The sequence below is a fragment of the Apodemus sylvaticus genome, chromosome 6 (genome assembly GCF_947179515.1).
Source record: "Apodemus sylvaticus chromosome 6, mApoSyl1.1, whole genome shotgun sequence".
NCBI lineage: Eukaryota > Metazoa > Chordata > Mammalia > Rodentia > Muridae > Apodemus > Apodemus sylvaticus.
Genome location: NC_067477.1, coordinates 92,141,655 through 92,168,625, shown reverse-complemented (window position 1 = coordinate 92,168,625; position 26,971 = coordinate 92,141,655). Strand labels below are relative to the sequence as shown.

The 26,971-nt window shown below is 39.0% G+C and overlaps 1 protein-coding gene across 1 annotated transcript in view; it reads left to right on the top strand.

Annotated features, from left to right (window-relative positions):
- Cog5 (component of oligomeric golgi complex 5) overlaps window positions 1-26,971 on the top strand; it is a 300,848-nt gene that overhangs the window by 120,333 nt on the left and 153,544 nt on the right. Inside the window, exon 7 of the mRNA XM_052185982.1 lies at window positions 7,514-7,644. Coding sequence (XP_052041942.1) covers window positions 7,514-7,644 — 131 coding nt within the window. The remainder of the gene's footprint in view (window positions 1-7,513; window positions 7,645-26,971) is intronic.

Below are 26,971 nucleotides of genomic sequence, written 5' to 3'. Positions count from 1 at the left end.
GAGTTGTATATTTTAAAATAAATTTTATTAGGTTAACAAAAATAAAAAATAAAATATAATTAAGAAAAAATAACTTATATTAATATAATTGTTTCTATTTATTTATTGTTTGGTTCTCATGTATTAAAATCTGATTTACTTTCTGGCTCTATGTTTTGTGCTTTCTGTCATTTATTCGTACAAATATCTCACAGTCTTCTAAATATTTGCTTTATAATTTCATTATACTTTTTTTTTTTTTTTTTTTTTTTTTGAGACAGGGTTACTCTGTATAGCCCTGGCTGTCTTGGAACTCACTCTGTAGACCAGGCTGGTCTCAAACTCAGAAGTCCGCCTGCCTCCGTTTCCCATGTGCTGGGATTACAGGCATGCGCCACCACTGGCCGACCTTCATTATACTTTCAGTGATAGTATACATTATTAGAAATTTCCTGCAATTATAAGTAAAATTTTTTTCTAGGCATATTTTATTATATTCAAGATATCTGTTTACAAGATTAAAATATACTAAATGTAAAAGAACACTATACCTATAATGAGGAAATTAAAATAAAAATGTGTATTTGTCATTGATGGAGTTTTGGGTGACATAATTTTTCTCTATGTTTGTGTTTTCTCAAGATTTCTATAGTGAGATAACATTTTTTCTGTTTTTTGAGATTATAATATAATTTCATAATTGCCTCCTTCCCTTTCCTTCCTTCAAACCCTCCTACAATCCCTCCTTCTTTTTCTTTTTCAAATTGAAGGCCTCTTTTTAAAAATAATGTTCCATACATATATGTATATAAACACACATATATGCACACATAGATAAAAACAATCTGCTCAGTCTGTCTATAATGTTACTTGTATGTATAAATTTTCAAGTACATTTTGTATTGGATAAGATGCGCTCTTCCTTGGGGAAGACTATTTCTCACTCTCTCAGCATTCCTTAATTGCCTTAATTCTTTGTATGGGTTAGGCCTCAAGGGCTCCTTGCTCCTTGTTATTCTCTGTTTTTGTTATTTTGTCCCCCTTCTCCCCCACCCCCAGCTGAGGACTGAACCCAGGGTCTTGCTCAATTGTGCTTGCTATCAAGCACTCTACTTTTGAGCTAAATCCGCAACTCCTGCTATCCATTGTGTTCCAGGAGTAGATTTAGGAAATAATGTGGAAAATATAACTATAAATTAAATAGTAAACAGATTGGGAAAATAATCAAAGCATATATAGGAAAACAGTTATAATTGAGAAAAAGTGACATAAACAAAGGAAACAAGCTGAAATGTAATAGTATTTAGCTTCTTTGCGTAATGCTTGTATCAGAATATACAGTTTATATATGTATAAACATATTTTCTTAGGTCAACATAGACAACTTTTAAATGGTGATAATTTTGTGTTGTGCGTGGTTTGTAGAGGAATTTTAATCTAGCAATATAGCTGCTCTGGCAAGGGATCTCTTCTAAAGACCTTCTATGTCTATATGATCTGGACAGGATACAGACATACCCTGGATTATAGTATGATCTGGCTGGAATACAGCCACACCCTTAGTACACACCTTTAATCCCTAACAATGCAGGTAAAGTTAGTTTGTAGAAGGAAACAGCCATATTTGAAAGTGCCCTCCATTATGGGGCAGAGAGAATGATTTGACAGAATGAGTCAGAAGGAGCACAGAAAAAGAGGCTACCTAAACGGGGAGGGGGACAGAGGGGAGGGAAAGGAATGAGAGGGGACAAGGTGGCTGGTGTGTGTGTATTGCAGTTTTACCAGAACAGATTTCAGAGAGAACATACAGGACACAGGTGAAGACAGAATGAGCTAGAGAATTAGAAGGAGCCAGAAGATTAGAATATATTGCCAAAGTTAGGGTGAGGCAGAGCAGAACAATTCAGTCAGAAGCTGAGAGAGAAGCAGGATCGATTTAGGCGACTTGGAAGCTCAGACTGTATGTGGAGGCTAGAAGCTTCCAGGCCCAGGCTTAGGTGTACTTAGAACAGAGAAGGAAACACCCTGGGCCCAGCCCAAGCTATGGATTTGTACAGCACGTGTACATTTTCATCTCTTCTTCAGAGGAAATAAAGGAGACATTCACAGTGCTTAGACAGTGCTCTCATCTATTGGGAAAAAAATATGTACAATATGATAGATATTTTTGAAGACTACTTAGGTAATTTATAAAAGTGTAAGTAGTTTGATAATTTGTATCAAATAACTTAAAATGCTTCTTTGGTACATCTTCTGTAAAACAAACAATTCCATCTTTGTAACATTTTCACAGAAACAATTCTAGATACTTAACATTTTATGTATGAAAATGGAGACATAGTTCAGTAGTGAAATTCATGCTTAATCTTTAGGTTCAGTCTCCAATCAAAACCACCATTACAAGTAAGTATGTATAATGTAAATTAAACAGGAGCGAAATGACGCACAGGTATTGGTTGGTTTTGTGTGTCAAATTGACACAAGCAAGAGTCATCAGAGAGGAAGAAGCCTCAGTTGAGAAATGCCTGCATGAGATCCAGCTGTAATCATTGGGGGATGGCCCAGCCCATTGTGGGTGGTGCCATCCCTGGGCTGCTAGGTCTGGGTTCTGTAGTTCTGTAACAAAGTAGGCTAAGCAAGCCATGAGAAAGCAAACCAGTAAGCAGCACCCCTCCATGCATAGCCTCTGTGTCAGCTCATGCTTCCAGGTTCTTGCCCCCTTTGAGCTCCTGTCAGACTTCCTTTGATGATAAACAGCAATGTGGAAGTGCTAGCTGAATACACTCTTAACTACCCAGCTCGCTTTTTTTATTTTATTTTATTTATTTATTTATTTATTTATTTATTTATTTATTTAGGGTCATGGTGTGTTGCTGCAGCAATAGAAACCCTAAGACAGTTTTTTTTTTTTTTTAAAAAGGTTAACTCTAGAAGAGTATACTCAGTCTATATCATGCATTTCAGAGTTCTGTAGATTACTTGTGCTTTTTCTGAGGCATTCATTTGAATGATGCTCTTTGAAAAGTAAACGTGTGGGAGGAAGCAACTTTTGTTGATTGGTGACTATAGCTAGCTGCCCAGTCTCTGTGTCAGTTTTTATTCCTCTGCTTTTTCTCACATAAACACCCAGGGGAGGCTCTGTGCTATTTTGGTGCTGGTTGAGTGTTGGGGATTCGGTCATACCCGTGCAAATCCCCCGTTCTCTTCTCAGTGCTTGCCTCTGTATCATGGTCTTATGTAATTTCTTTTTTATTTTCTTTTTTTAACTAGTTCTGTGACCTCAGAACATTTCTTGATGAGCTTGGTATTTATAAAGGCTTTATCTTGTTGGCAGTTAATAACCTTGCATTGAACATTCCTTTGGAAGGTTATTGTCCCCTCAGACAGTGTGAGAGACTCTGACGATTCCAGCTGCACCTGCGCACCTTCCTCGAGGAGTGCTGCTCTTATCGAGGTCTTGGCTGAATGGATTCAGCCTTTGGTTTTTTGAACATTTGAAATTCAGTTCTAATAACTTGAGTGTACTTATCTAATAAAGTTATAATACTTAAAGGAAAAGTATTAACGTGCCAAAACACTTTGTTATGTTTTTAAATGTGTAACATTTAAAACTGCTGACCTAATTTATGGATGTCTTACTAGAAACTCATTATGTCATCCATGTGCTTCTTTTGAGATGCTCACGTATCAAATAATATATTGTTAACTTGTTTAGATTCTCAATCAATCCTTGATGTGTTTATTCTTTGAAATCTTTATTTAAGGCCCTATAAAGTATATTTTATTTTTAAGCAATTGTTTCATCCATAGTCCTATTTTAAATGACTATATTATGCTTTTATTTAATTGTTATGTTGATGGTGTAGGTTTTTAGTTTTGTTCTCAGTAATGCTACACGAGCATTCCTGCACTTGTTCACTAACACACATACACACACACGCGCACACACACACACACACACACACACACACAATACATGTTAAGTATATCCAAATGCAATATTTTGACCATAGAAATACTTGTTTGGAACATTTTTATGATAATTCCAAATTGCTTTTACTTTAAAGTGTTCACATATGTATTTGCAAATATGCATACATATTTTACTTGTACATGATGCATATGTATGTAAATTTTATAATTAACATTGTGATAAATACTTTATGCCCAATTATATTCACATTTTTGTTTTTAATATTATGTTTATCAGTAGTTTCAAAAATCACTGATTGAAAGTGTAGATTTTCTTTTGTTCATTTGCCTTATCTTTATGTTTTTTTTTTCTTGAATTCTAACTTAGATTGAAAGCTAAAAAAATTAGGAAACCAGTAAAATAACACAAGCAGCAATTTTTGAAACCTGACATTGATGGAAGAAGGCAGAATTCATTTCTTAGTATCCTAAATTTTTTTTAGCAAACTGGAAATTATTTAAATGAAAGCTTTTATGTCCATTCTTGCTGTCTCTTCTCTTAGTGTGTGTGTCTATGTTTTGGTTGGATTTTTGTACTTTATTAATTTTCACAAATAAAGGTAGATTCCTAGTAATAGCACTAGTTTCATTAGTTTTCAGTTTTAAGGAGATGCTAAAATACATTAAACCTGAATAGATAAACTTAATCTTGTACATTATGCCATTGGAAGAAATTCAGCACATAGTTGTGTAAATTCTGCTTCAGTTAGTACTGTCTAGTAGTCAGACTGTTAGCAGTGCTGCCTCTTTCTGTTTTATCCAGAAGTAGCCCCAATGAGACAGTGTTGTATCAGCTCTAAGATACCATCCTCAAGTCACAGAATCTGTTCCCCTTTCTATCATTTTAACTCCCACTCCACAGATAGTTCAGCCATTTGACCCCCAAACATGATTTTTTCCCCTTCATGGAGTGGTCCAGGTCTCTGGTTTCACTGCATCCTCAACCTACAATTATAAGTCTGCCTTTCTATAAGTGTTTAGCTGCTTACTTTCCTACTAAATTTAGAATGTTAGCATTTACTACTATCATTACCCTAACTTGGCTAAATTCAGTTCCATGGAAGGATTTTTATGCTTATATTTTTAGATAACAAATTGGAGGAGTAATATTGTCTGTCTTTTGAATCTAAAGCTCTCCTTCAAAATTCTCAGAAAATTAAATTTATAGTGAAAACTTTGAGGACTATGGATGTAGCTCAATGATAGATGCTTAGGAACGTATGTGAAAGACTCTGAGGTACATGTTCAGCAGGCACCTATCAAATCAAGTAAGCAAACGAGGTGTTTTTATTCCCTGAGTGTTGCAGTTTATACTAACCCTGCTGAACAGAATGGTATGTAACAGAGGTTGACATTCAGTACGATGTTTTGATTTTGATGGTAGTCTACAGAACATTTAGGGCATGAATTATGTATTGTTGCCAGTTTGCATACAAAACTCCTTAAAGCTAGATGAATGTATCATTTGTCTGTAATTACCTAGTAAGTTTCAGGCAAACTTAAGTTCAAATGACTTGAAGTTATTTTCAGTAGTCATTTATTGTGGTAAGCTTTATTATGTCCTTTTGGATCTACATCTCTAAAAAGAACACACTGTGGCCAAGCTTGGCAGTGCATGCCTTCAGTCCCAGCACTCAGCAAGCAGAGGTAGCCAGGTATCTGTGAGCTTGAAGCCAGCCTGGTCTACAAAGTTCTACTTTTTAGAACTGTTACACAGAGAAACCTTGTCTTGGAGGTTGGGATGAGGAAAACAGAAAAGAAAATGAACACACTGTGGTGAAGTACAGTAGGCAGTCACACATTTTAACTGCACTATGTATGTCCTGGTGTGGAACTAATTATATAGTGTTCAGTCATCACCTTGTATTGGATGCTTTAATATAGTTTGACCTGGTTGGTATGTTATAACCTATCCAAATATGCTGTAGTTATACTTAATGCTAAGATATGTTTTAATAAGATTGAAACCAAAATTTTAATTAAGTGAAAATTTACTTGATATTCTATTAACTGGCAAGTTGAAGCCATCTATCTTATTAAATGTAGTTTTAGAAATAATGCCTTGAGGGACTGGGTGTAGTGACACACACCTTTATTTAATCTCAGCCCTTGCTTCCCAGAGACAGGTGGATCTCTGAGTTCAAAGCCAGTCTGGTTTAAATAGAGGGTTCCAGGATAGCCTGGACTACATGGTAAGACCTTACTACAAAAGGGGACGGAAGGGGGAGGAGGGGGAGAATTTGCCTTGAGAAAATATTAAAAGAATTGTAGAATTGTATTTAAACTAATTTAAACCTCGACTTTCATCCTTAAGGACTTTTATTATTTTAGAAATATCTATCAGTAAGCTAAATAGAAGGAATCATACAATTTATAACATTATCCAAAGTTTGAACACAGAGACAACTATATAACCATGACTATCACTCCCACCTCTTCCCCCTCTTCCTTCTCTGCCTCCTTTCTCCTCCTCCTGTTTCTTTGTTCTTTGCTCTTTTGAGACAGGCTCTTACTCTGTAGCCTAAACTATCCTGGAAATTGCAATGTCTTTGCTTTAGCCTCCTGACAGTCTTGAACTGTACTCAGGCTATAAAGTCTTTTCATGTCTGTGTATACATTCCTGTGTAAGGTACACACATATGTTAGAGTGTACCTGTAAAGGTCCACCTTGGATTATTTATTACAAGCCATCTTCTGGCTTTGGAGACATGGTCTCTCATGAGCCCATGTGGCTTGTGCTTTGGCTAGGCTTATCTAGCTAGGGAGCTCTAGGGATGTTCCTGCCTTGCCTCTGCAGCACTAGAATTCCAAGTATGCACCAACATACTCAGTTTTATATGGGAGGACAGGGGATGTGACAGTAAGCACTTTATTTACTGGGCTCTCAGTTTTGTAATCTTGTAATATTACAGTAATTCTTATTGTGAAAGTTTGTGTGTAATAATTATTCTACTTTTTTCATTTGGTAATATAATATTCAGGTCTGTACAATCATGTAAATGGTAAATGCTAAGGTTATTTGTGTATTTGTTTCAAATGCTTTGCTATACAGAACAATTTTTGAAACTGTAGGTGGAGCTTGAGAAAATTCTGTGACTATCAGGATATTTACTTAAATTAAAATAGAATCTGGGGCTCCTGCACAGACATGCAGCCCTAGCATTTGGGAGGCAGAGGAAGGATTAAATAGAACATATTTGGGAATCGTCATGTTTTAGAATATTGGATTTAAAAAGGATCCTGGTGGTGGTGGTGCTTGGGAGGAAGAGGCAAGTGAATTTCTGTGAGTTCTAGGACTGCCTGGTCTGTAGATTGAGATCCAGGACATCCAGGACTACACAGAGAAACCCTCAAAAAAAAAAAAAAAAAAAAAAAAAACCAAACCAAACCAAAACAAACTAAACCAAACCAAAACAAAACAAAACAAAAAAACAGTGAGAGAAGGTGGGGGGAAGGAATTGACTTTAGCAAATCCATAGTGTTTTTAAGAAAGTTGTACGTGTTGTTTTAATTCTTTAGTTCTTTCTTGATCCTAACTATTAAATTGTTTTGTTTTTTATAGATTATCTTTCTCAAGGAATAGATCTTTCTGGGATAGAAGTAATAGAGAATGATCTACTCTTCATTGCAAGAGCTCGACTTGAAGTGGAAAATCAAGCTAAGCGTCTGCTGGAGCAAGGTGTGGAGACCCAGGTAATAAATGTGAAGAATCTATTGGGATATAAGTGCATATTCAATTTTGAGTTCAAGGTCATACCTTGAAGGAACTGTGTTACAGAGTAGAGCATATTTAAGTACAGGGAACAACATATCTTTTTGTATTTAAATCTGAACTACACACAACTGTATAATGTAAGTATACATAAATATTCTACTGTATAACATAAGTAAAATACATTTTATGTGATATACACACACACACACGCATACACACACACACCCTGTGGAGCATTCCAGTATTGTCTGAGGTATATTTCAACGATATAGTAATGTTAGTAGTATTGTTTTACATTTTATATAGATGATGAAACAGTTTGATGAGTTTGATAGAGATCATAAACTAGTAAATGAAATGGTTTGGATCCATGTAGTTTTTATTAGTTAAATTTGTACTTAGACAACTTGTACATATATGCTGATCACTCGCCTCCAGCTCCTTTTCATACTGATCACTCGCCTCCAGCTCCTTTTCACATCTTTTTTTGCACATTCATATCTCGGCTTTGCTTTGGGACTGAGGGGGATTAATCAGGGCGGTCTGTGTGGCTGTGTGTTTGGAGCTCTCTGTCTGAAGGTCGTGCACTTAGTAGTGGGTTTACATGTAAAGACTGACTTCTTCTATCCCAGCTTCTGTGAGTAAGCAATGGTTCAGTGGTAGGGTAGGCCTTAAGATGGCCATTGATAGGGCTGCTCTTATGAGGTGCGTGTGGGTGATGTGCATTGATGACTGCAGTGCTTGGGTCTAGGCTACAGGAGGCCAGTTTCTGATAATTCACAGTTTTTTAATTCTAGAATTTCAACAGGAGTTCTATATTTGTATTTTCGTCTTTTACCCCTTCTAACTCAATTGTCTGTTCCCTCTCAAATTCATACAGCTAATTATTACTGCTACATGCAGCATGCTTGCATGTGTGTCCATTCAAACCTATTGAATCTATTTAGTGTTGCTCCTGTATACGTTAATTTAGTGCTCTCCATTTGGAATCAGATAACCTGTTTCAGAGCTCATTCCTGGAGAAAATTGATTCTCTTCTCAACAGCCATTGGTTGTCTGTAGCTCTTTATCTAGGACTAGGGACATATTCAATTTCCTACTTCCACACTGTCATGACAAGTGGCATTGTCACAATACAGGCCTTGTTTAGGGAGAATTATTGTTGAGTGTTCATGGACCCAGGTTCTCTGTTGTACTGTCTAGTAGCAAGTTTTCTGGTTGTCTGGCTCTTAGAATCATTCTGCTTCCTATTCTGTGATTTTTTTTCCCCCTAAGTCTTAGGTATAGGGGTCATGTTGTATTTGTATTATTTGGTGCTGTGCTCTTTTGTACATGTGAATCTTCAGGCTTTCCCCAACCAACAGGATAACTAAAATTTCCCTAGCCCCATAAATAGGTTTTCTTAGGATACACTAAATCATACAAAGTAGAATTTAGCTAAGGGAATACTTCCCCCTCATTCAAAAGATAAGCTGTCTGCAGCCAGGCCTGTTAGAGATAAGGCGAATTAAGGATGCTACGATCCACTAGCCATTAGTCCCATCCCCAAAGAACATGTCTCTGGCAGCTCAAGTGGTCAGTGCAGAATCACAGCCGATGTTAAGACCTGGGCTGCCATAAAGGCTCCCAGTTCTCTTCCTAGGAAAACGTAATTCTGCAAAGGAACAAGAAGACCCTAGGCAACAATTTTTGAAAAGAATTACACTGGTGTACTTAGAAAATATTCTGGCTCGATCTTTGCAGTGAAAATCTCTCATCTCTCCAATTGGCCAGACCTAAAGTATCCTATCTCTATTTAAATTGTTCAAACTAACCTGGGGCTAGAACCTGTAGGGTTTAAGGATGACAGCCCATGTGGAATGCCTAAAGCTAAAGTGTATCAAAGTTAGTGAGATCACCCATCTAAGGTCAGCTTTTCTCTGGGCATCAGCTACCGTCAGCCACATGCTCTCTCAATCCCACTATTGTAAAGATCTTTTCCTTTATTAATCTCTACGTGTGGAAGGTTCTCTCTCACTGGGGAGGTATGCTGTTTCCATTATACATATTTAAGTGTAGGAAATAAAAGTATAAACAGGTATGTGAGGGAAGAACAAGAGAGAGTGATAGAGACTTCAGAGTAACAAAGAGCCAACAGTTGCCTCTGTACAGCCAGTCCAGAAGAGCCAGTATAGGAAGAGTGGGTTCGACTTACAGAAAAATGAAAAGAGCTTCAGAAACTCACAAAGGTCACATTAGGTCACCTTAAAAGTTCTGAGAAAGAGACTGGTGATGCAACCGAAGGAAGGAAGGACGGAAGGAAGGAAGGAAGGAAGGAAGGAAGGAAGGAAGGAAGGAAGGAAGGAAGGAAGGAAGGAAGGCAGGCACTAGGTACAACTACAGCTGTGCTGCCCCCAGGCACAGGGCAGCTGGCAGAAGCCTCATCCAAAAGGTAAGCCAGTGAGGCCTGGTGAGAGACTTTAGGCATTCCCACAGCACAAGCTCAGGTCTACCTGCCGTTTTAGTGAGACTAATTCCTCTAGCAGATAGGTCATCACTTAGGAGGGTCTTTACTGCAGCACTGGGAAGGGAGTTGCTGGCATCATCTTGAGAAGGAAAATACTGTTATAAACTGAACTACTGGAAGAGCTGAGAAAAGGAAACATGCACACATCTAGGAGACTGAATTAAATTTCTCACAACCCTAGAGTAAAATAAAGCACCAGGAGGCAACTGTGGAGGGAGTGGGGCAGGATCCCAAGCAAACTACAAAGTAGAGCTGCAGGAAGCAAAGCTCAAGCAGGAGTAGCACATATGCGTGGCCTCCACAGCCCGAAGCAGGTCTCCCAGATTATCAGTGCAGCTGATGAACTGATGTGTAAAATTTCTCAACAAAATATTTACAAATAATCTTTTTAAAATACATTTTGCCTGTGTGAATGCTACTCTTGGGTGTTAACTTGTCTACATATGGAATTAACTAAGGGTCCAAAAATGGACAGAGCACCAATGAGAGAATTTTTCCTTATTTTGAAGAGGGAAGATCCATTTCTAATCCAGATCTTTGAGCTAGGAAGCCGTGCCTTTAATTTGGGCCACACCTGCTGGTAGCCTGTATAGACATGGAGGAAGGGTGCTTTTGCCCTTTGCCTGCTCCCACTTTCCTCTGTAGAAAGTCCTCCATTCACTGGCACACGAGCCTACTTCTTTAGGCTTCCAGCATAGACAGACCTGGGGAGGCATCCAACTCGAGGAGTGAGCAACTACTGGATTTTTGGACTTTCTGTTCTCAACCAGTCCTTGTTGGATTGGTTGGACCACAGCCCACAAGTCATTCTGATAAATTCCCTTTCTATTTGTAGAGAGAGATTTGTTCTATATATTCTGCTACTCTAGAGAGCCCTGACTGATACAGTCTGTGTAAGTGAATGCGCACATGAGAGCAGGTGTTCAAAGAGGTCATAAGTGGGCATCACAGCACCTAGGGCTGGAGCTACTTGTAGTTGTTGAGCAGCTTGATATGGGTGACAGGACTTGAACTCAGGACCTCCCCAAGTTGTAGCATACATGCTTTTAACCACTAAGCTATCTCTCAAGCTCATTTAAAAAAAAAGATTTATTTTATTTTATGATTTTGAGGTATTTGGCCTGCATCTATGTCTGTGTACCACATGCATTGCCCTCGGGTGTGAGAAGAGGGTGCCGATCCCCTAAAACTGGAATTAAAGATGATTGTGAGCTGCCATGTAGGTTCTGGCCATCAAACCTGGCTCCTTTAGAAGACCCCCTTCCTGTTCCCCCTTCTTCCCCTTCCCCCTTCTTTCTCCTTCTTCCCCCTTCTTCCCCTTTCCCCCTTTCCTTTTTCTCCCCCGTCTTCCCCCTTCTTCCCCTTCTTTCCCCTTCTTCTCCTTCTCCCCTTTCCCCCTTCCCCCTTCTTCCCACTTCTCCCTTCTTCCCCCTTCTTCCCCCTTCTTCCCATTTCTTCCCCCTTCTTCCCATTTCTTCCCCCTTCTTCCCCCTTCTTCCCATTTCTTCCCGCTTCTTCCCCCTTCTTCCCATTTCTTCCCCCTTCTTCCCCCTTCTTCCCCCTTCTTCCCCCTTCTAACCCCCTTCTTCCCCCTTTTTCCCCCTTTTTCCCCCTTCTCCCCCTTCTTCCTCCTTCTTCCCTTTTCTTCCCTTTTCCCCCTCCTTCCCCCTCCTTCCCCCTCCTTCCCCCTCCTTCCCCCTCCTTCCCCCTCCTTCCCCCTCCTTCCCCCTCCTTCCCCCTCCTTCCCCCTCCTTCCCCCTCTTTCCCCCTCCTTCCCCCTCCTTCCCCCTCCTTTCCCCTCCTTTCCCCTTCCCTTTTAGGATGCATTGGCTATGGAGTCCACAAGGGAGTCTATTTATAATAAGAGTTCCTGATACATCCCTGGTTCTGTTGATTAAGCACCTTTGGGGCATTCAGAAAGCAGAGGATGAATTCCATAGCTCTGTTGTTTCCATGTTTGGCCATAGAGGTGTGTGGAGTTTTCTGCATTAGAGCTAACTGGCTCTAATATCCAGTTCTATCTTGCTGACGGTTGAATGACAGAACAGAGAACATTCATTTCAAAGGTAAAGGTTGCACAAAGCTGTTAATTACACTGAAAAAGTGCCCAAACAGCAGGAACTTTCCTGACACTAAGTACTACCAGCAGTCCATTCTGTACAGTATAGTACTGCATAGTCCCAGTGTCCTGGGTTATTAGTGCTCACTGTAACAAACAGTACAACAGCAAACGTAACCATCCAGCTTTTACCCTGAGCTCTCCCTCTAAAGTCCTCTAATAAATATCTGACCACTACATTTTGTTAAGTAGATTCTGCTCTTTATAAGCAAATACTAACCTATATGAACAATCTGATTATATGTACACATGTAAATCTAGAATTTCAAAAATGGGTCTGGTATTCAGACAGAGATTTGAAAGCAGTCAAATCTCTGAAGGGAATGTCTGAGCTTACCAGCAGAGCCACTTAGAACGAAGAGACCAAAGAGGTAGAAGAGCTCAGTCAGCATTAAGGAGGTGAACAGACATTGTCAAGAAGGAATAACTCATAAAGCAATGTCAAGAAGAAAATAAAATGGAAATCAAGAAATACAGGAAAGATTAGGAGGTACCAGAAAGCTGAAATAATCAAAGTCAAGAAACTTGAGAGAAGCAAAAATGGTCAAGTGTTGGGAAATCTGGAGGTCATTCCTCCATAACTGAAAGAAGTGTTGTAAATAAGTTTCTGTTGTTCCTAAGCAGCCCAGTGTGCTCCCCACCCCCTCCTCTCAGCAATAGAAAGGGACTAAGGCAATAGCCATTCCTTTTGTTGTGCCTCATTACCAGAGACTGCTTAAAAGTATTTTAGCCAACAGAAGGTCTGTATTAGCTCTTCTGCAACCACAGTGGGTAGGTACTAAGGATCTGAGTGTAGCACAGCACCTTTCTTGGGATGAACAGCCAAACAAACAAACAAAAAATGCCAAACATGTTCTGGGTTGACATGCTTCAGTTAACAAGAACAGGTAGCCAGAAGCAGAACCACAGAAGCCAAAAAACAAGGTCAGTACATTTATAATTCATTTCCTAGAACTGTGGCTTTGATGAGTTAGGTCTTTGTTTTCATTGTTGACAGGCGTGTTACCTTTGTGCTGAGTATTATAGTCTGAATGGCACTTCCATCCTGCAGTCAGTTGTGCTAAGGTCTAGGGACCTCATAAGGTCTGGAGCTGTGTTATACTTTCTTTACAAACTTATTTTTTTAGTAAATGTATATAAACAATTTGATCTTTCTTTTTCTTTAGTCATTGTACAGTATCCATGTTTAGGCTTATATAGCTATATAGCATTACTAAATCATTACTGCACCATTTCTATTTTCAAAATCATAAATCTTGGAGCCACATATAAATTGTTATGTCTAAATATAAAAAAAGCAAACATATGTATGTAAACTTCCAAAGTCAGCATTTTGATTTCACATGAAAAAAGCCTTAAAGACTTATCATTTCTATTTCTATTACTGATACTTGACAAAAAATTTGGAAGGACTTGCACACTTCCTGTGTGGTGGTATGTAATAGATCCCAATACTAGGGCAAAACTGCATAGGAGCCTCTGTCTCAGACATGGGGAAGTTCTGCCTACCATCCTCAGTCCTTTCTTTATTCTCTGCTGTTGACCCTCAGAGAGAAAATAGTATTTCAGCAGGCTCCATTACTTCAAGCTTTAAAACTAGCTTTCAAAAATAGGTGATGGAGATTTTGATCTGGATGAGTTCCTGCATCACCATAGATACCCGGCCCCCACAGGAAAATGATGACATTTTAATTAGCAAGATGCGTTTAACTTGTGAATTACAAGTTTTCCCAGTAAACAAGCACAGAGCTGGGGGAGGCTCGGGTGAGGGTGAAGGAAGATGATGTTTTTGTCTTCAGAGGTCATCATCTGCTTTCAGTCCTTTCAGGAATTAGTACCTGGCCCTAGAGACCACAACTGAATAGCCTCACACTTGCCTTTTATCCCCAGGGCAGGAACCTCCTTGGTTAAGTCTGGGGTCCTGGTGGTTATCAGTTTTCAAACAAAAGTGCTATAAGAGTGTCCTCCAGACCGCTCTGAACACAGCAGTGCAGGAGTGCAGACCAGTAAAACTGCAGAGCTCACAGTGTGCAGGCAGACTTGCTGCTTACTTTGTGACTGAAAATTCTGATATTTGTGTTGAATGGATTCTCAAAGTTAACCAGTAAACTGCTGGAAGTGTTAAATATAGGAACATATATAGTAAACATAGTAACAATATACTTCAGTAGGTAACTTAAAAAAATGTTTTCCTCTCTTACATGTACTGTGATGTCCTTTAAAAATTATTTTCAGCCATCTTTCTCCTTTGATTCCTAGTTTTGGTGACCACTATTCCACTACGTTCTGGGAGCTGACTTTTCAGTTTCCACAAATGAGTGGGCCTGTGCATGGAGACCCTGGCCTTCTGTGTTTGCTTCTTTAAATGTTGCTACCAATGGCATTCTATTCGTTTTATGGCTGAGTAGTATTTGTGTTATATCTGCCTCATTTTATTCACTTGTCTACTGGTTGATGCCTAAATTGTTACTATTATTATCATGAATAGTAATAATGATATTTGCGCATATTCTTGTATATATAGGGATTTAATCCTCACTGAATACATACATGGGAGTGCAGTTACTAAGTGATAAAGCCATTCTCTCTTTTTAGGATTTTTTAAAATTTATATTGATCTTTTAAAAGGAGTTGTGTGCTAGGTATCCTGCCTGTGACTGTCTCCTTAGTTTTAGAGCATGGTCTCACTGACTGTCCTCCAAGCTTCCACATTCTACCTGCTGCCACCCTCACAGGCTTGGGTTGTATGTGTGTGGCTGTGCCTAGCTTTCCTCTTGGATGTCTGGACATGAACTTGGTGTTCAATGTAACATAGATGGTACTGTTCACACTGCATGTCTTTCTGGCTTAAGGTTTTGAGAAGCAGTCCTTCTATGAAATTCTGTCTAGCCTTGAAGCCACTTTGTAGCTCAGATAGGTTCCAGTCTCTTGAGACCTGAAATTACATGGGTGCACCACTAAGCCAACTTTGATTTTAGTTTTCAGATGGGTATGTATATGTGTGTGTTAATACTTGTGTATAGATGCATGTATGTGCATATGGAGGCCAATGTCAGGTGTCTTCCTTGACTGTTCTCCACATTGTTTTTGAGACTGAAAGACTCCCGAATCCCGGGAGACCCTAACTCAAGTTTCAGGATAAGATGATGCCCCAAAAATTCACGGGAGACCGTTCTTGATGCAAACACATGAGGTTTATTTATCCAGTGCACTGGAGCTGAGCTCCTGTCCCTCACAGGGGCAGAGGAGTTCGACCCTGCACACCTGCAGTGTGTGTGTGTGTATGTGTGTGGGGGGGGGTTAAAGAAGAAAACTACAAAGAAAAAGGGGAGGTTTAGGCAGTGATCTGTGCCATAGAGAATGGGGAGATCAAGCAGCAATTCATGGCTCAGCGGAAGGTTACATGTTATCTTGGGCAAACATAGTTACTTTGAGCAAGGCTCCAGATGTCTCAGGAATGTGGGGAGCTAGTCCTTGGAGGGGAGTTCCTGGAGCAGGGAGGGAGTGCTATCTTAGGGTTTACGGTTTCCCAGGCTGCAAGCAGACAAAAACAAGTTGCTCTGTGCTTAGGCTAATTGCCAGGGGTCTAAAAATCTCGAGTTGGGGTCTCTCAAGACCTAATCTCTCACTGAACATAGTGCTTACAGAATCAGCTAGGCTGACTTGCCAACAAGCTCCAGGACCCTTCTCTCTCTAACTAGTGCTGGGATTAAAGGTGCACCACCACACCTGCCTTTTATGTGAGTGCTGTGAATCCAACCTCAGGTCCTCATGGCTGTGTACTTGGGACTTTGATCACTAAACCATCTCACCAGCCATTTCTAGTTTTGTCCTGTGTTCCTAGTGACTGCACTCCGTTATCCTCCCTCCAGCATTGCATAAGTTCCCTTCTTTCACGCCTTCACCAGCATTTACTTTTAGTGGTCACCATTGTAACGGCTGAGATGATGTTACATGGGTTTGAAGTGCTTTTGTATGATGAGTATATGATGATATGTTGATGAGGCTGAGCACTTTTCATATGTTTGGCCACGTATATAACATGTATATCTTTCTTTAAGAACTGTTTAGGGGTCAGCATGTTTTAAGAGGATTATTTGGTGGTTTTGGTGCTTGGCTTTTTTAATTGCTTATATAGTCTAGGTACTGATATGTTGTCAGATGATCAGCTTGTCCCTCCCTGCCTCCTGGTTGTCTGTTAACTTTGCCATTCTCTCTGCTGCATAGAGGCTTCACTGATGTAATGCTGTTGTCCTTTCACTTTTATCTGGATTTCTGAGGGCCTGTGGCTCCCGACTCCCAATTAGTCTTTGCTTGTATTGATGTTTTGAAAACGCCTCTTTGAGTTTTCTTCTAATGATAGTTTCATGTTTTATGTGAGGAGGGATCAAGTTCCATTTTTCTGTGCACACACACACACACACACATACACACGACAGTTTTGACACACAGTCTATTCACATTTGCTACTCTGTTCATCTCCGAGTTCTTGTGACATGCTATGCTGCTCTGCTTACTCTATCTTCATAGTGTATTTGAAGTCCAGAGCTACCTTCTACCTGTTTAGAATTACTTTGGGTTTTTGTAGGTTCATCTGAATGTTAGAGATTTTGTTTTAAATATTTATTTATTTTACATGTGAGTGCTCCATCTGCATGTACACCTGCATGTCCCAAGAGGGCATCAGATCCCATTATAGATGGTTGTGAGCCACCGTGTGGTTGCTGGGAATTGAACTCAGGAAGAGCAACCAGTGCTCTTAGCCACTGAGCCATCTCTCTAGCCTTAGAGTTGATTTTTCTACTCTTGTGAAAACTTGTTGGTCTTTTGATAGAGTGGTAGTATAATCATTTTAATAGCATGAATTCTTCTTATCTGTAAATACAGAATTTGAATTTCTCTGTCTCACATCCTATATAATTTCTTTCATCACTGTTTTATTGTGGCAGTGCAACTATGAAAATATCTCTTACATTCTAAGAGACAGAAAGTTTTTGCTGGGCCTCAGAGCCAGAGTTAATAATACATCTTGAAGTTATTTCAGACTTCAGACTGCTAGTCTGCTGTGTACTCAGCCTGCTTGTTTAATCCGCTTTTGACAGACCTATGTAACAACTTGCCACAAGTTTGCTTGCATTAGATTTCCCATGTAATCAGCTTTTACATCCTTAGCTAATGTATAGCTGCAGCCTTAAGTTGTATACTCTTTCATGTGCTTGACCTAGAACAATGCATTTCAAATGTGTATCATTTGCTGAGAACAGCAGATGCAGAAGTTGAAAGTAAGTTCTCAAGGCCTACCATAAAAGTTGAGAGCATATTGGTTGATAAGCAGTGATGTTCCTTGTCTAGGTACATTGGGACAGTGACTTAATCCCTAATAAAACTCTGTTAAAGGTTTCTGTCAAGTACCTTATTCCTTTCCCATGTGATACTTTCTGTACTGTTCAATAAACAGTGAAACCTTAGTTAGAGATACATAGGATATAACACACACACACACACACACACACACACACACTCTCTCTCTCTCTCTCTCTCTCTCTCTCTCTCTCTCTCTCTCTCTGATGGACACAGAAAACAAAAGGAGCATGAGGTAGGAGATTCGTGTCTGTACTTGTTCTTGGTTGCATGACCCCCCCCCCCCCCCAGGTGAGAGAAGTGTGTTTATTTTTCCTTCATGTGATACTTATTCATTACTGATGACTTAGAGTTAATCACTGATGCATATAGTATGCACATTTTATAATGTCAACTTTAGAGATTTTTCCCTACTATGGTTACGTTTATCCCAAAATATTTTATTTTGGTAGCTTTTATGAGATTTTTTTCATATTTCACTCCAGGAACCCTATTAGTGAATAAAATACTAAATTTTTATATCATGGTTTTAGTTTTTGTATCTTTACCTATTAACTTATCAGTTCTAATATTGCTGGATTCATAAAACAAGTTTAGAAGACTTTCTCTTACTTCAGTTTTTTGATGGAATATTTAGGGTTTATATCAGTTTGTAAAATCATGTTGTTTGCAAACATAGAAAATTTAGTTTCTTATTACCAATTTGGTCAGCTGTTATTTCCTTGACTAATTTTAGCCTGCTGTATAAAATGAAAGTGGTGAAAGTTGTTACCCTTCTCTTTCTGACCTCAAAGTAAATGTTTTTAGTTTATCTATCATATGTCTGCCTGTTTTTCATATATACAGCCTTTAGAATTTTGAGATATGGTCCTATAGAGAACTTGGTGAGGTGCTATATGCTGAAGGGTGCTTAATCTTATCACCCCTTTTTTGTCTTTGTCATTGAGTTAAATGAACATGTGTTTTTTATCCTTCGCCTTATTAAAATGCTCTCTTATATTTTCATGTGTTGAACTATGCTTGTGCTCCTTGAATACATCCCCTTGATCATGGTGCATATCTTTCTCATATATTGTTGAATTCAACTTGCTAATATTTATTAAGAAATTTTACATCATCGTGTGATGGTTAGTGCTAATTGTCAACTGGACAGACTCTAAAACCACTTTGGAATGTGGCCTCTGTGCTTGCCAGTGCCACACAGTCTTGACTGCCTTGCATTGGGAAGATCCACTTCCTGTAGATGCTGCTGTTTCTGGGCTGGGGTCCTGACCAATGCAATGGGCAAGGGAAGCTGGGTCGCAGCATGGATTCACCTCTCCCCTCCAGTTGTAGCTGTGGTGTCCAGCTGCGACATGCTCCCGTTGCCCTGATTTTCCTTCCATGTAGGCTGTACCTTGAACTCTGAAACTGAGTATTCCTGTTCTCCAGTAAGTTGCTGTTGTCTTGGTATTTTATCACAGTGACAAATAAAGAAACCAAGACTCATTCTCTTCCTTCTGAAAACACTTACTGTCTTGCTGTTTAAAGCATGTTGGTTCCTGCTTTAAATCCTTTGATGTGCATGCTTCAATACCCACCCCGCTGTTCTGTCTGCTCCTTTCTCTTTTATGGCAGGACTTCAATGACTTAATGATACATGTCTGTGCTTTTGTTTTATACAGAATGTGAAGTAGCACAGTTATTCCAAATGTTAGATTAAAAACACATATCTTTTTCTTAATTTTGGCCAAATTCACTTTTTTCATGAATAACCCAAGAAATGTTCATCATCCCCTTACTTTATTGCCGTCTTGAAGTATACATTCCTATCTAATTAGCTACCATTAGCCATAAGCTCTTCTGGCATTATTGCTTTCCATAGTTTTTCAGTTCACTGAGTGATATGTCATTTTCATTCTGCTTTGTGTATTTTTCAATAGCTTGGTAATTTTATTAAATTTAATGTAGACTTTTTATGTACCCTTTGATTAAAATTTGATACTCTTCCATTTGTATATATTTGTTTTGTGTTTTTGTTTGTTTTGTGTTTTATTTATTTGCATTCCAGCCATTGTCCTCTCCCCAGTTCCAAGTTTTGGTCCCCCCTCCTACAGTTTCTTATCCCATTTTTCTTCTTCCTTGCTTCCAAGAGTGTGCTCTCCTACCCCACCAGTCCTCCTTATTCCCTGGGGCCTCCAGAATTAAGCTCATCTTTTCCCACTGAGGCCAGACCAGATAGTCCTCTGCTGTATATGTGCTAGAGGCTTTGGACAAGCCTGAGTATGCTGCCTTGTTGGTGGCCCAGTCTCTGGGAGCTCCCTGGGGAACGAGTTATTTGAGACTACTGGTCTTCCCATGAGGCCATCCTCCTCTTCCACTTCTTCAATTCTTCCCCTAATTAATGTAGACTTTTAGGCATATGCAGACCTAGGATTCCCAGACTTAAATTCAATGATTGGGCGTAATCTGCATCTGTCTCAGTCAGCTGCTGGTAGGCCCTCTCAGAGGACAGCCATGCCAGACTCCTGTCTGTAAGCACACCATAGCATCAACAATAGCACGGGCAAGGAAAACTTCCCCCTGAAGTACCAGCCACATGATGGGTATAGTAGGGAATAGAGTTTATTTAGGGCTTAGTGAGGGGAGTTGAGGGGGTACTAGAGATAGAGAAAGGCAGAGGGAGGGAGCCTGGAGGGAGGGATGGAGAAAGGGAGGGGGGAACAGCTATGAACACATGGAGAGAGAGACTGGGAAAGGAATGGGAAGAGAAGGGACAGATGGGAAAGAGGGTAAAAGAGCAAGAGAAGAGAGTGAGGAGAGGCCAGCATCCCCTTTTATAGTAAGTTGGGCATACCTGGCTGTTGCTAGTTAACTGTGGGGCAGAGCCTAGAAGAAATTCCAACCCTTATGTTTATGCTTTATGCTCATCAACTTAGAATAATTTCTAATATATTCTAGTCTCAATCTTTTGTCATATATGTATGTTTATATGACACACACATATACAGAAGTATGTGTGTTCTGGATTTGGTTTATTACTTGTATTACTTTAATTGGGTTTCTGAAATTACATGGGAATTCACACGACTGCATGTAGGATGCGGAGGGTTGCTGCCCCGCCTGTTGGCTTTGATTGGTAAATGAAGTTGTCAGTAGCCAATGGCTGGGCAGGGAGACCTTTAGGATTCCTGGACAAGAAACATGGGAGAAGAAGGTGCCATGCTGGGAAAGGCAAAGTTCCAGGTCTGAGAAGTGTAGGACAGAGAGACAGCCAACATGTAAGAGTCAGGGATCAGGGCCCAGGGGTCTGCAAACCTGGGTGTGGGGCCGTCAAGATTGAATACAGTTTTTAGTATGTACTAATCGAGGACTATCGGAGGGAGAGGGAGGACTATGGGAGGTTTGGAAGTGGCCCACCATTGAGCTGCTTAGGGCATATTAAAGATAAGACTCTGTGTGTGTGTGTGTGTGTGTGTGTGTGTGTGTCCGTGTCCCATTGGCTGTCTTCCTTGATTATTGATTAGATGTGACTTGCATAGATCCCAGCATTCATGTACTTTAAGTGTATAGGTTTATTGAGTTAATGTAGTTATGAGTTATGTTTTAAAACCATTTTATAACCTAGTTTTGGAATATTGCTCAAATCACAAAAAGTGTGCTTATGCCTGTTTATAGTCAGTCCCTCCTCTTTCCCCAGAACAGGAAACTCAGAATCTCAGTAGATTTGCCTTTTACTAAACATTTCTTATAGATAAGATAAAGGGGCAGACAATAGTGTGTGTCAAGTTACTCTCAGAGTGTGATGTGTCATTTCAGTTTGTACTGTTTTAGGAAGAAGCCTGTTCTTTGGCTAGCCTGTGGGTTATTAGTTGTATGTAGTGATAGGGTAATGGATGTAAGCTTATAGTTCTTTGCTTATTAGTAGTAGTGTTACCTGTGCCCTTTGACATAAACTTTTCAGTTTTAAGTCCAGATACTCCATGTTTTCTTTTGTATATGAACAAAAGAAAATTTTCTATATCTCAAAGTTAATCTTCTTTGTGATTTCCTATAGAAGTTATATAATTTTATCTTGTAGTCTTCATTTTATGTGAGCTACAAATCTTACCAGTATCCCATAAGGGTATGTTTGGTTATCTTTTTATTGAAAATGTTGTGTTTCTTTCTCTTAATTAATTCTTTGTCTTTTTTTCAATATTTTTGTCATCTTGAGAATATATAATTTCTTGTAAAAATTTGTGATAATTGTTTGAATGTCTACTTCTGATTTTTACATAAAACTTTCCTCCCTTTCTGCCTCAATCCTGTCCTGGATGAGGCAGATGGAGCTGTATATAACGTGAGCTAGTTTAGTAATGACTTATAAAGGCATTGTGCGGCCTTTGGGTGCTAACAGTGTGTCATCTGTCCATCAGCACTCCTCCTGTTTCATTATCTAGATTGTCCTTTGGCTAGTCTGTCCTTCTAATTACTGGGTGACTGTCACCTCCAGGTTACAAGACTGCTGGGCGTGTCAAAGGGGGACATTGCTAAGCTACCAGTCAAGATGATAGTGTGACAAGAATGTTTTCCCCAAACTGCGTCAGCAAACCATTGACCATGTCACTCCAGCTGTTAGGAAGATGGGAAAGCCAACATCTGGCACAGAGGATTTGAACAGTACAGCTGCTACTAGAGGTTTTTCCCCAGTAAGAATGAAAGAACAGAAGGAAGGAGGGACGAGTAAGTTTGGGACCATAGCTAATGATGTTTGTGATAAATATCTTCAGAAATCAGATTAGTTCAAATTATGAATTTTTTTGGTTGTTAGACGATGTGGGGAAAATATTGAAATTAAGAGCACTGGGCTCTGTTATATGTAATGTTATTGACATTTAACTTTCTCGTCTAGTTTTAACAAGTTTAAATTATTGATGCATAGCTCAATGTAAATGCTATGTAAATAATCGTACTTCACATTGTTTAAAGAATAATGACATGAAGAAATCTATGTTCAAGAACAGATGTCAATCTTTTTAAAATATTATCAATATATAGCCAAATTACCTTAATTTGTCATGATTTTCCCTGTTAAAGTTATTTTATTATTGAGGGTATTCTTAGTATCTTTGAAATATTAGCTACTATTATTCGATATGTTTAGTTAACATGGCATTTTTCTAACTATAAACCTCTGTGTTTTAGGGGGACCCAGAGAAATGCAGTTTTATGCATTCTTCAGGCATATGAATGAAGCTGGACTTTTATTTTGCCCTCTAAACAAAATTCATCAAATACTGAAGTGTAAAACCAGAAATTATAAAACTTGTAGATAAAAACCTTGTAGAGAAGCTTTACAAGAATGCATCTAGCAGTGATTTGTTAGACATGTCACTCCAGGTACAGGCAGCAAAAGCAAAGATGGAAGCATGGGCCTAAACCAGTAAACACTTAGAAGTAGAGTGAGCTAATGGACCTATAGTAAAAGCTCTTATCTGCACACTATACACCTGGTAAAGGTGTCTATCTAAGAAGCCCTGCAGCTCAACAGCAACTACACCAGCAAGCTTGTTAAATGAACTAAGGTCTTAGAATTAAACAAAGAAGATACACAAATGAGCAGTATGATATGAAAAGATGCAGAAAACATCACTAGCAGTTATAGTTACAAAGATACTAATCATGAGTGTTATCTTTCCTTCCTATGTTTTTCTCTGCCCTAACAAAAGAAAGTAATGCGTGTTGGTGAGACTGTGGCATGATTGTACTGTTACTGGGAGTTTTGTGCGTATTAAAGGACCTCCTGTTCCTCTGGTCCTTAAATCCTGGCAACCTCTTTTCTTCTTTCTGTGTCTATGAATTTGATTGTTCTGGGTTCCTCATATAAGTGGAATCAAATATTACTTGTTTTCTTATAACTGGCTTACTTCTTAAAACTTAGTGTCCTCAAGACTTATCAGTGTTGTAGCATGTTAGAATCTTTAGCATGTCTATGTCTAAACAGTAATATTTTATTGATCAGTTTATCCACCAGTGGACAGGAGATACACACAGATATCTATTTTTCCTGCTTCTCTTTGTCTCTGTAGTGACATCCTTTGGTTGTTGTTAAGAAGTATTATAAATTGGGTGGCTTAAAAAAACAAGAACATGTTCTTTGACCTTTCTAAAGACTGTAAGTGAAATCACCATGTGTTAGGACAATGGTCTCCTTGAAGGCCCAAGAGAAGAATCCTTTCTTACCAGCAACCATTAGTATTTCATGGCTTAATTATTTTAATTTTATTTTTTGTGTATGGCAAGGTGGTCATGGTGGTGGTGGCATGCATGCCCTTGCAGAGTCTAGAAGCAGGTGATGGAGTCCTTGGAACTGGACTTACAGGTAGCTGTGAGCCATCTAACATGGGTGCTGGAAACCAAACTCCAGACCTGTGAGAGAGTAGCAAGCCTTCTTAAACACTGAGCCATGTCTATAGCCGTGTAATATTAATCTAGTCTCTAACTTTCTTCTCACATGGTTTTTAAATTTTTTTAATTTTTTTTTTATTTGTACATGGTCAGAAGGTGTGGTAATGAGTGCATTTGTGTGTGTGTGTGTGTGTGTGTGTGTGTGTGTGTGTGTGTGTGTTAGAGGACAGCTTAGATATTGGTCCTTGCTTTCCATCTTTTTTTTTTTTTTTTGTGGTGGGGACAGGATCTTTCTTATTCATGGCTGTGTATGCTAGGCTAACTGACCCATAAACTAAAAGTGATTCTTCTGTTTCTGTCTTCCATCTGCCAGGGGTGCACACTAAAATTACAAGTGGTTTATGCTATTGTGTTCTGGTGTTCTGGCTTTTATGTGGGTTTAGGCCATCCAAACTCAGGTAGATCATTGCAGCTGTGCTACTTACTCACTGAGCTATCTCTTTAGCCCTCACATGGCTTGTGCGTGTACGCGCGCGCACACACGCATGCATGTGCACCCATCCATCCGTCCATCCATGTGTGCTCTTTCCTGATGAAATTGATTCTTTGCTCTAGGAAGCATCATGATCCAGTGTGACCTCATTGTAAATAACTGTTCTTGCTTGTATAGATTCTGTTTGTAGATAGGTAACAGTTTGAGGTTTGCATTGGATATAAAATTTGTGGGAACACTATTCACCTTTGTGTATCTGCTAATATTTTACCCAGTGGTTAATATATAATGTTTATATTATTCAGCTCTACATTATATATCATGCATAAAATATAAAATATAATGTACTGAATGGCTCAAATAGTGTAAGTTGTTTTCCTCATTCTCCAAGTTATGAAGTGTAAAATTAGGGTCCTGCAGTTGATTTCTAGTGAGGGTGCTCTTTATGGATTGAAAACAGCACCTTTCCTCCTATGTTCTCACAGTGTAAACTTTTGTGCCCTTTTCTAATGAGTGAACCAGTCCCTTGATGGATAGGCCTAGTGTTACTTTCGCCTTTCTTCCAGAGCCCACTCTCTGTAATAGTAAGCCATAGCTAACTCAGGCTAAATTCCTGATTCCCTTGCTGTGCTCTCACACTACTCAGAGAACTTGAGATTTTTCCCAAGTATAATAAGAAAGCAGTTAGCCACATAGTAGCAGCAGATATCGGCTGGGAGTCTTAAATCCATTCACTTCTGCAAGTATCCACTGGAGAGCTTCAAGTCCCACAGTTCCCAGGACTCTTTCCTTTCCACCTACTCCAGTCCCAACCTAGGCTATCTCTTATACTTCTCACTGACCTGCTTGTAACCAGCTTCTCATGTAATCTTTCTGGGGGTTGATTAATTTGCACGAGTGGCTCATAGAGCTCAAGAAGACACACTGCTTGGTTTATTTGAAAGGATTTTTTTTTGTTTACAAAAGATAACATATAAAGATATGCATAGGACATTTTGAGGAGGGGTCCAGAGCTCCATGCCCTAGAAAAACCTACCATTCTCCAGCGACCTGCAAGAGTCAGGGGCACAGAGGTTTCAGTCCTTTCAGTGTTTAATAGGTGTCAGTACATAGTCCTGTTTGGCTATATCTTATGTCTTTTCGTCATTGGTGTTTAACTTTGCCAGGGGGTTAAGAGATGGTGTCAATAGCTTCAGTGCTATAATCCTGCTTTGAACCTCCTTTAGTGACCATTTCCTACTGGGAAACTGCATAACACCTGCCTCTGTTCTCTCTGTCTCTTGTCTCTCTCGCTCTCTCCTCTCTCCCCACATCATGTGTATGTGTGTGTGTGTGTGTATAAAGTATGTGTATATGAATTATATAATAGGCATTTAAGTAAAAAGACATTATCTATCTATCTATCATCAGACCATTAATGTATATGTTTGTGTCTGTCTGTTTATCCTCTCTGTCTGTCTATCTATCTACAGTGTCACATCATTAATGTGTATATCTATCTGTCTGTCTGTCTATCTATCTATCTATCTATCTATCTATCTATCTATCTATATCTTTTAACATTAATCATACCATTAAATTGTGGTCTAGACTTTTAATATTTGAATATTGGGATGGAGAAACAATTTTGTAATTTATTTTAGACAATATTTTAAAAGTCAACTTTTAAATGTTTTTAAAGTTTTCAAGACCCGGGCATAATGGCTTATAACTTTAACCCCATCACTAGGGAGGCAGGAGTAAACAAATCTATGTGAATTTGAGGCTAACCTGGCCTACATACTAAATTCCTGGAACTATAGAGAGACCCTATCTCAAAATAAGTAAATAAAGTTTTCTGATGAGTTCTTTTCTAAGGCCCAAGCTGCCTTTGCATCCCTGATGCGAAACATGATTTGTGTTTATTTAACAACTTAATCATGTATAGGTTGTTTTAATCTTATATATTTGTCCTAAGCTAAACAATAAAGCATCATTGAATTGTATATTAGTCATTTAACTAACAAGGTGTATGTGTGTAAGTGTGTGTGTGTGTGTGTGTGTGTATGAGAGAGAGAGAGAGAGAGAAACAACAGAGACACAGAGAGACTTTCTATTATTTCTTAAAATTGTAATCAACAGAAAAGTGAATGTGCCATTTGAGTTGAACTCAATGAACTTTCGACAAAGTGAACATATAAAACCAGAATTAAGAAAAAACAACTGATAAAACCGTACTAGCTTCTCACAAGAATTATACAAGCCCATTTTTAATTCACCAGATCTTTTGAGTTTGAGATATAGCAGAACTTGAAAGGCCCATGTGTAAATCCTTGGATTTGGGGGAGGTTATTTATGTAGATCCCCCTCAGCAGGCGTGGGGTTAGTGGATTTTGGTTCTAACCTATTGTCACCCAAACCCTTTGTACAGGTTTCTCTTTACTTCCCACTTGTTCTGTCTTCCTTATTTTAGCTTCT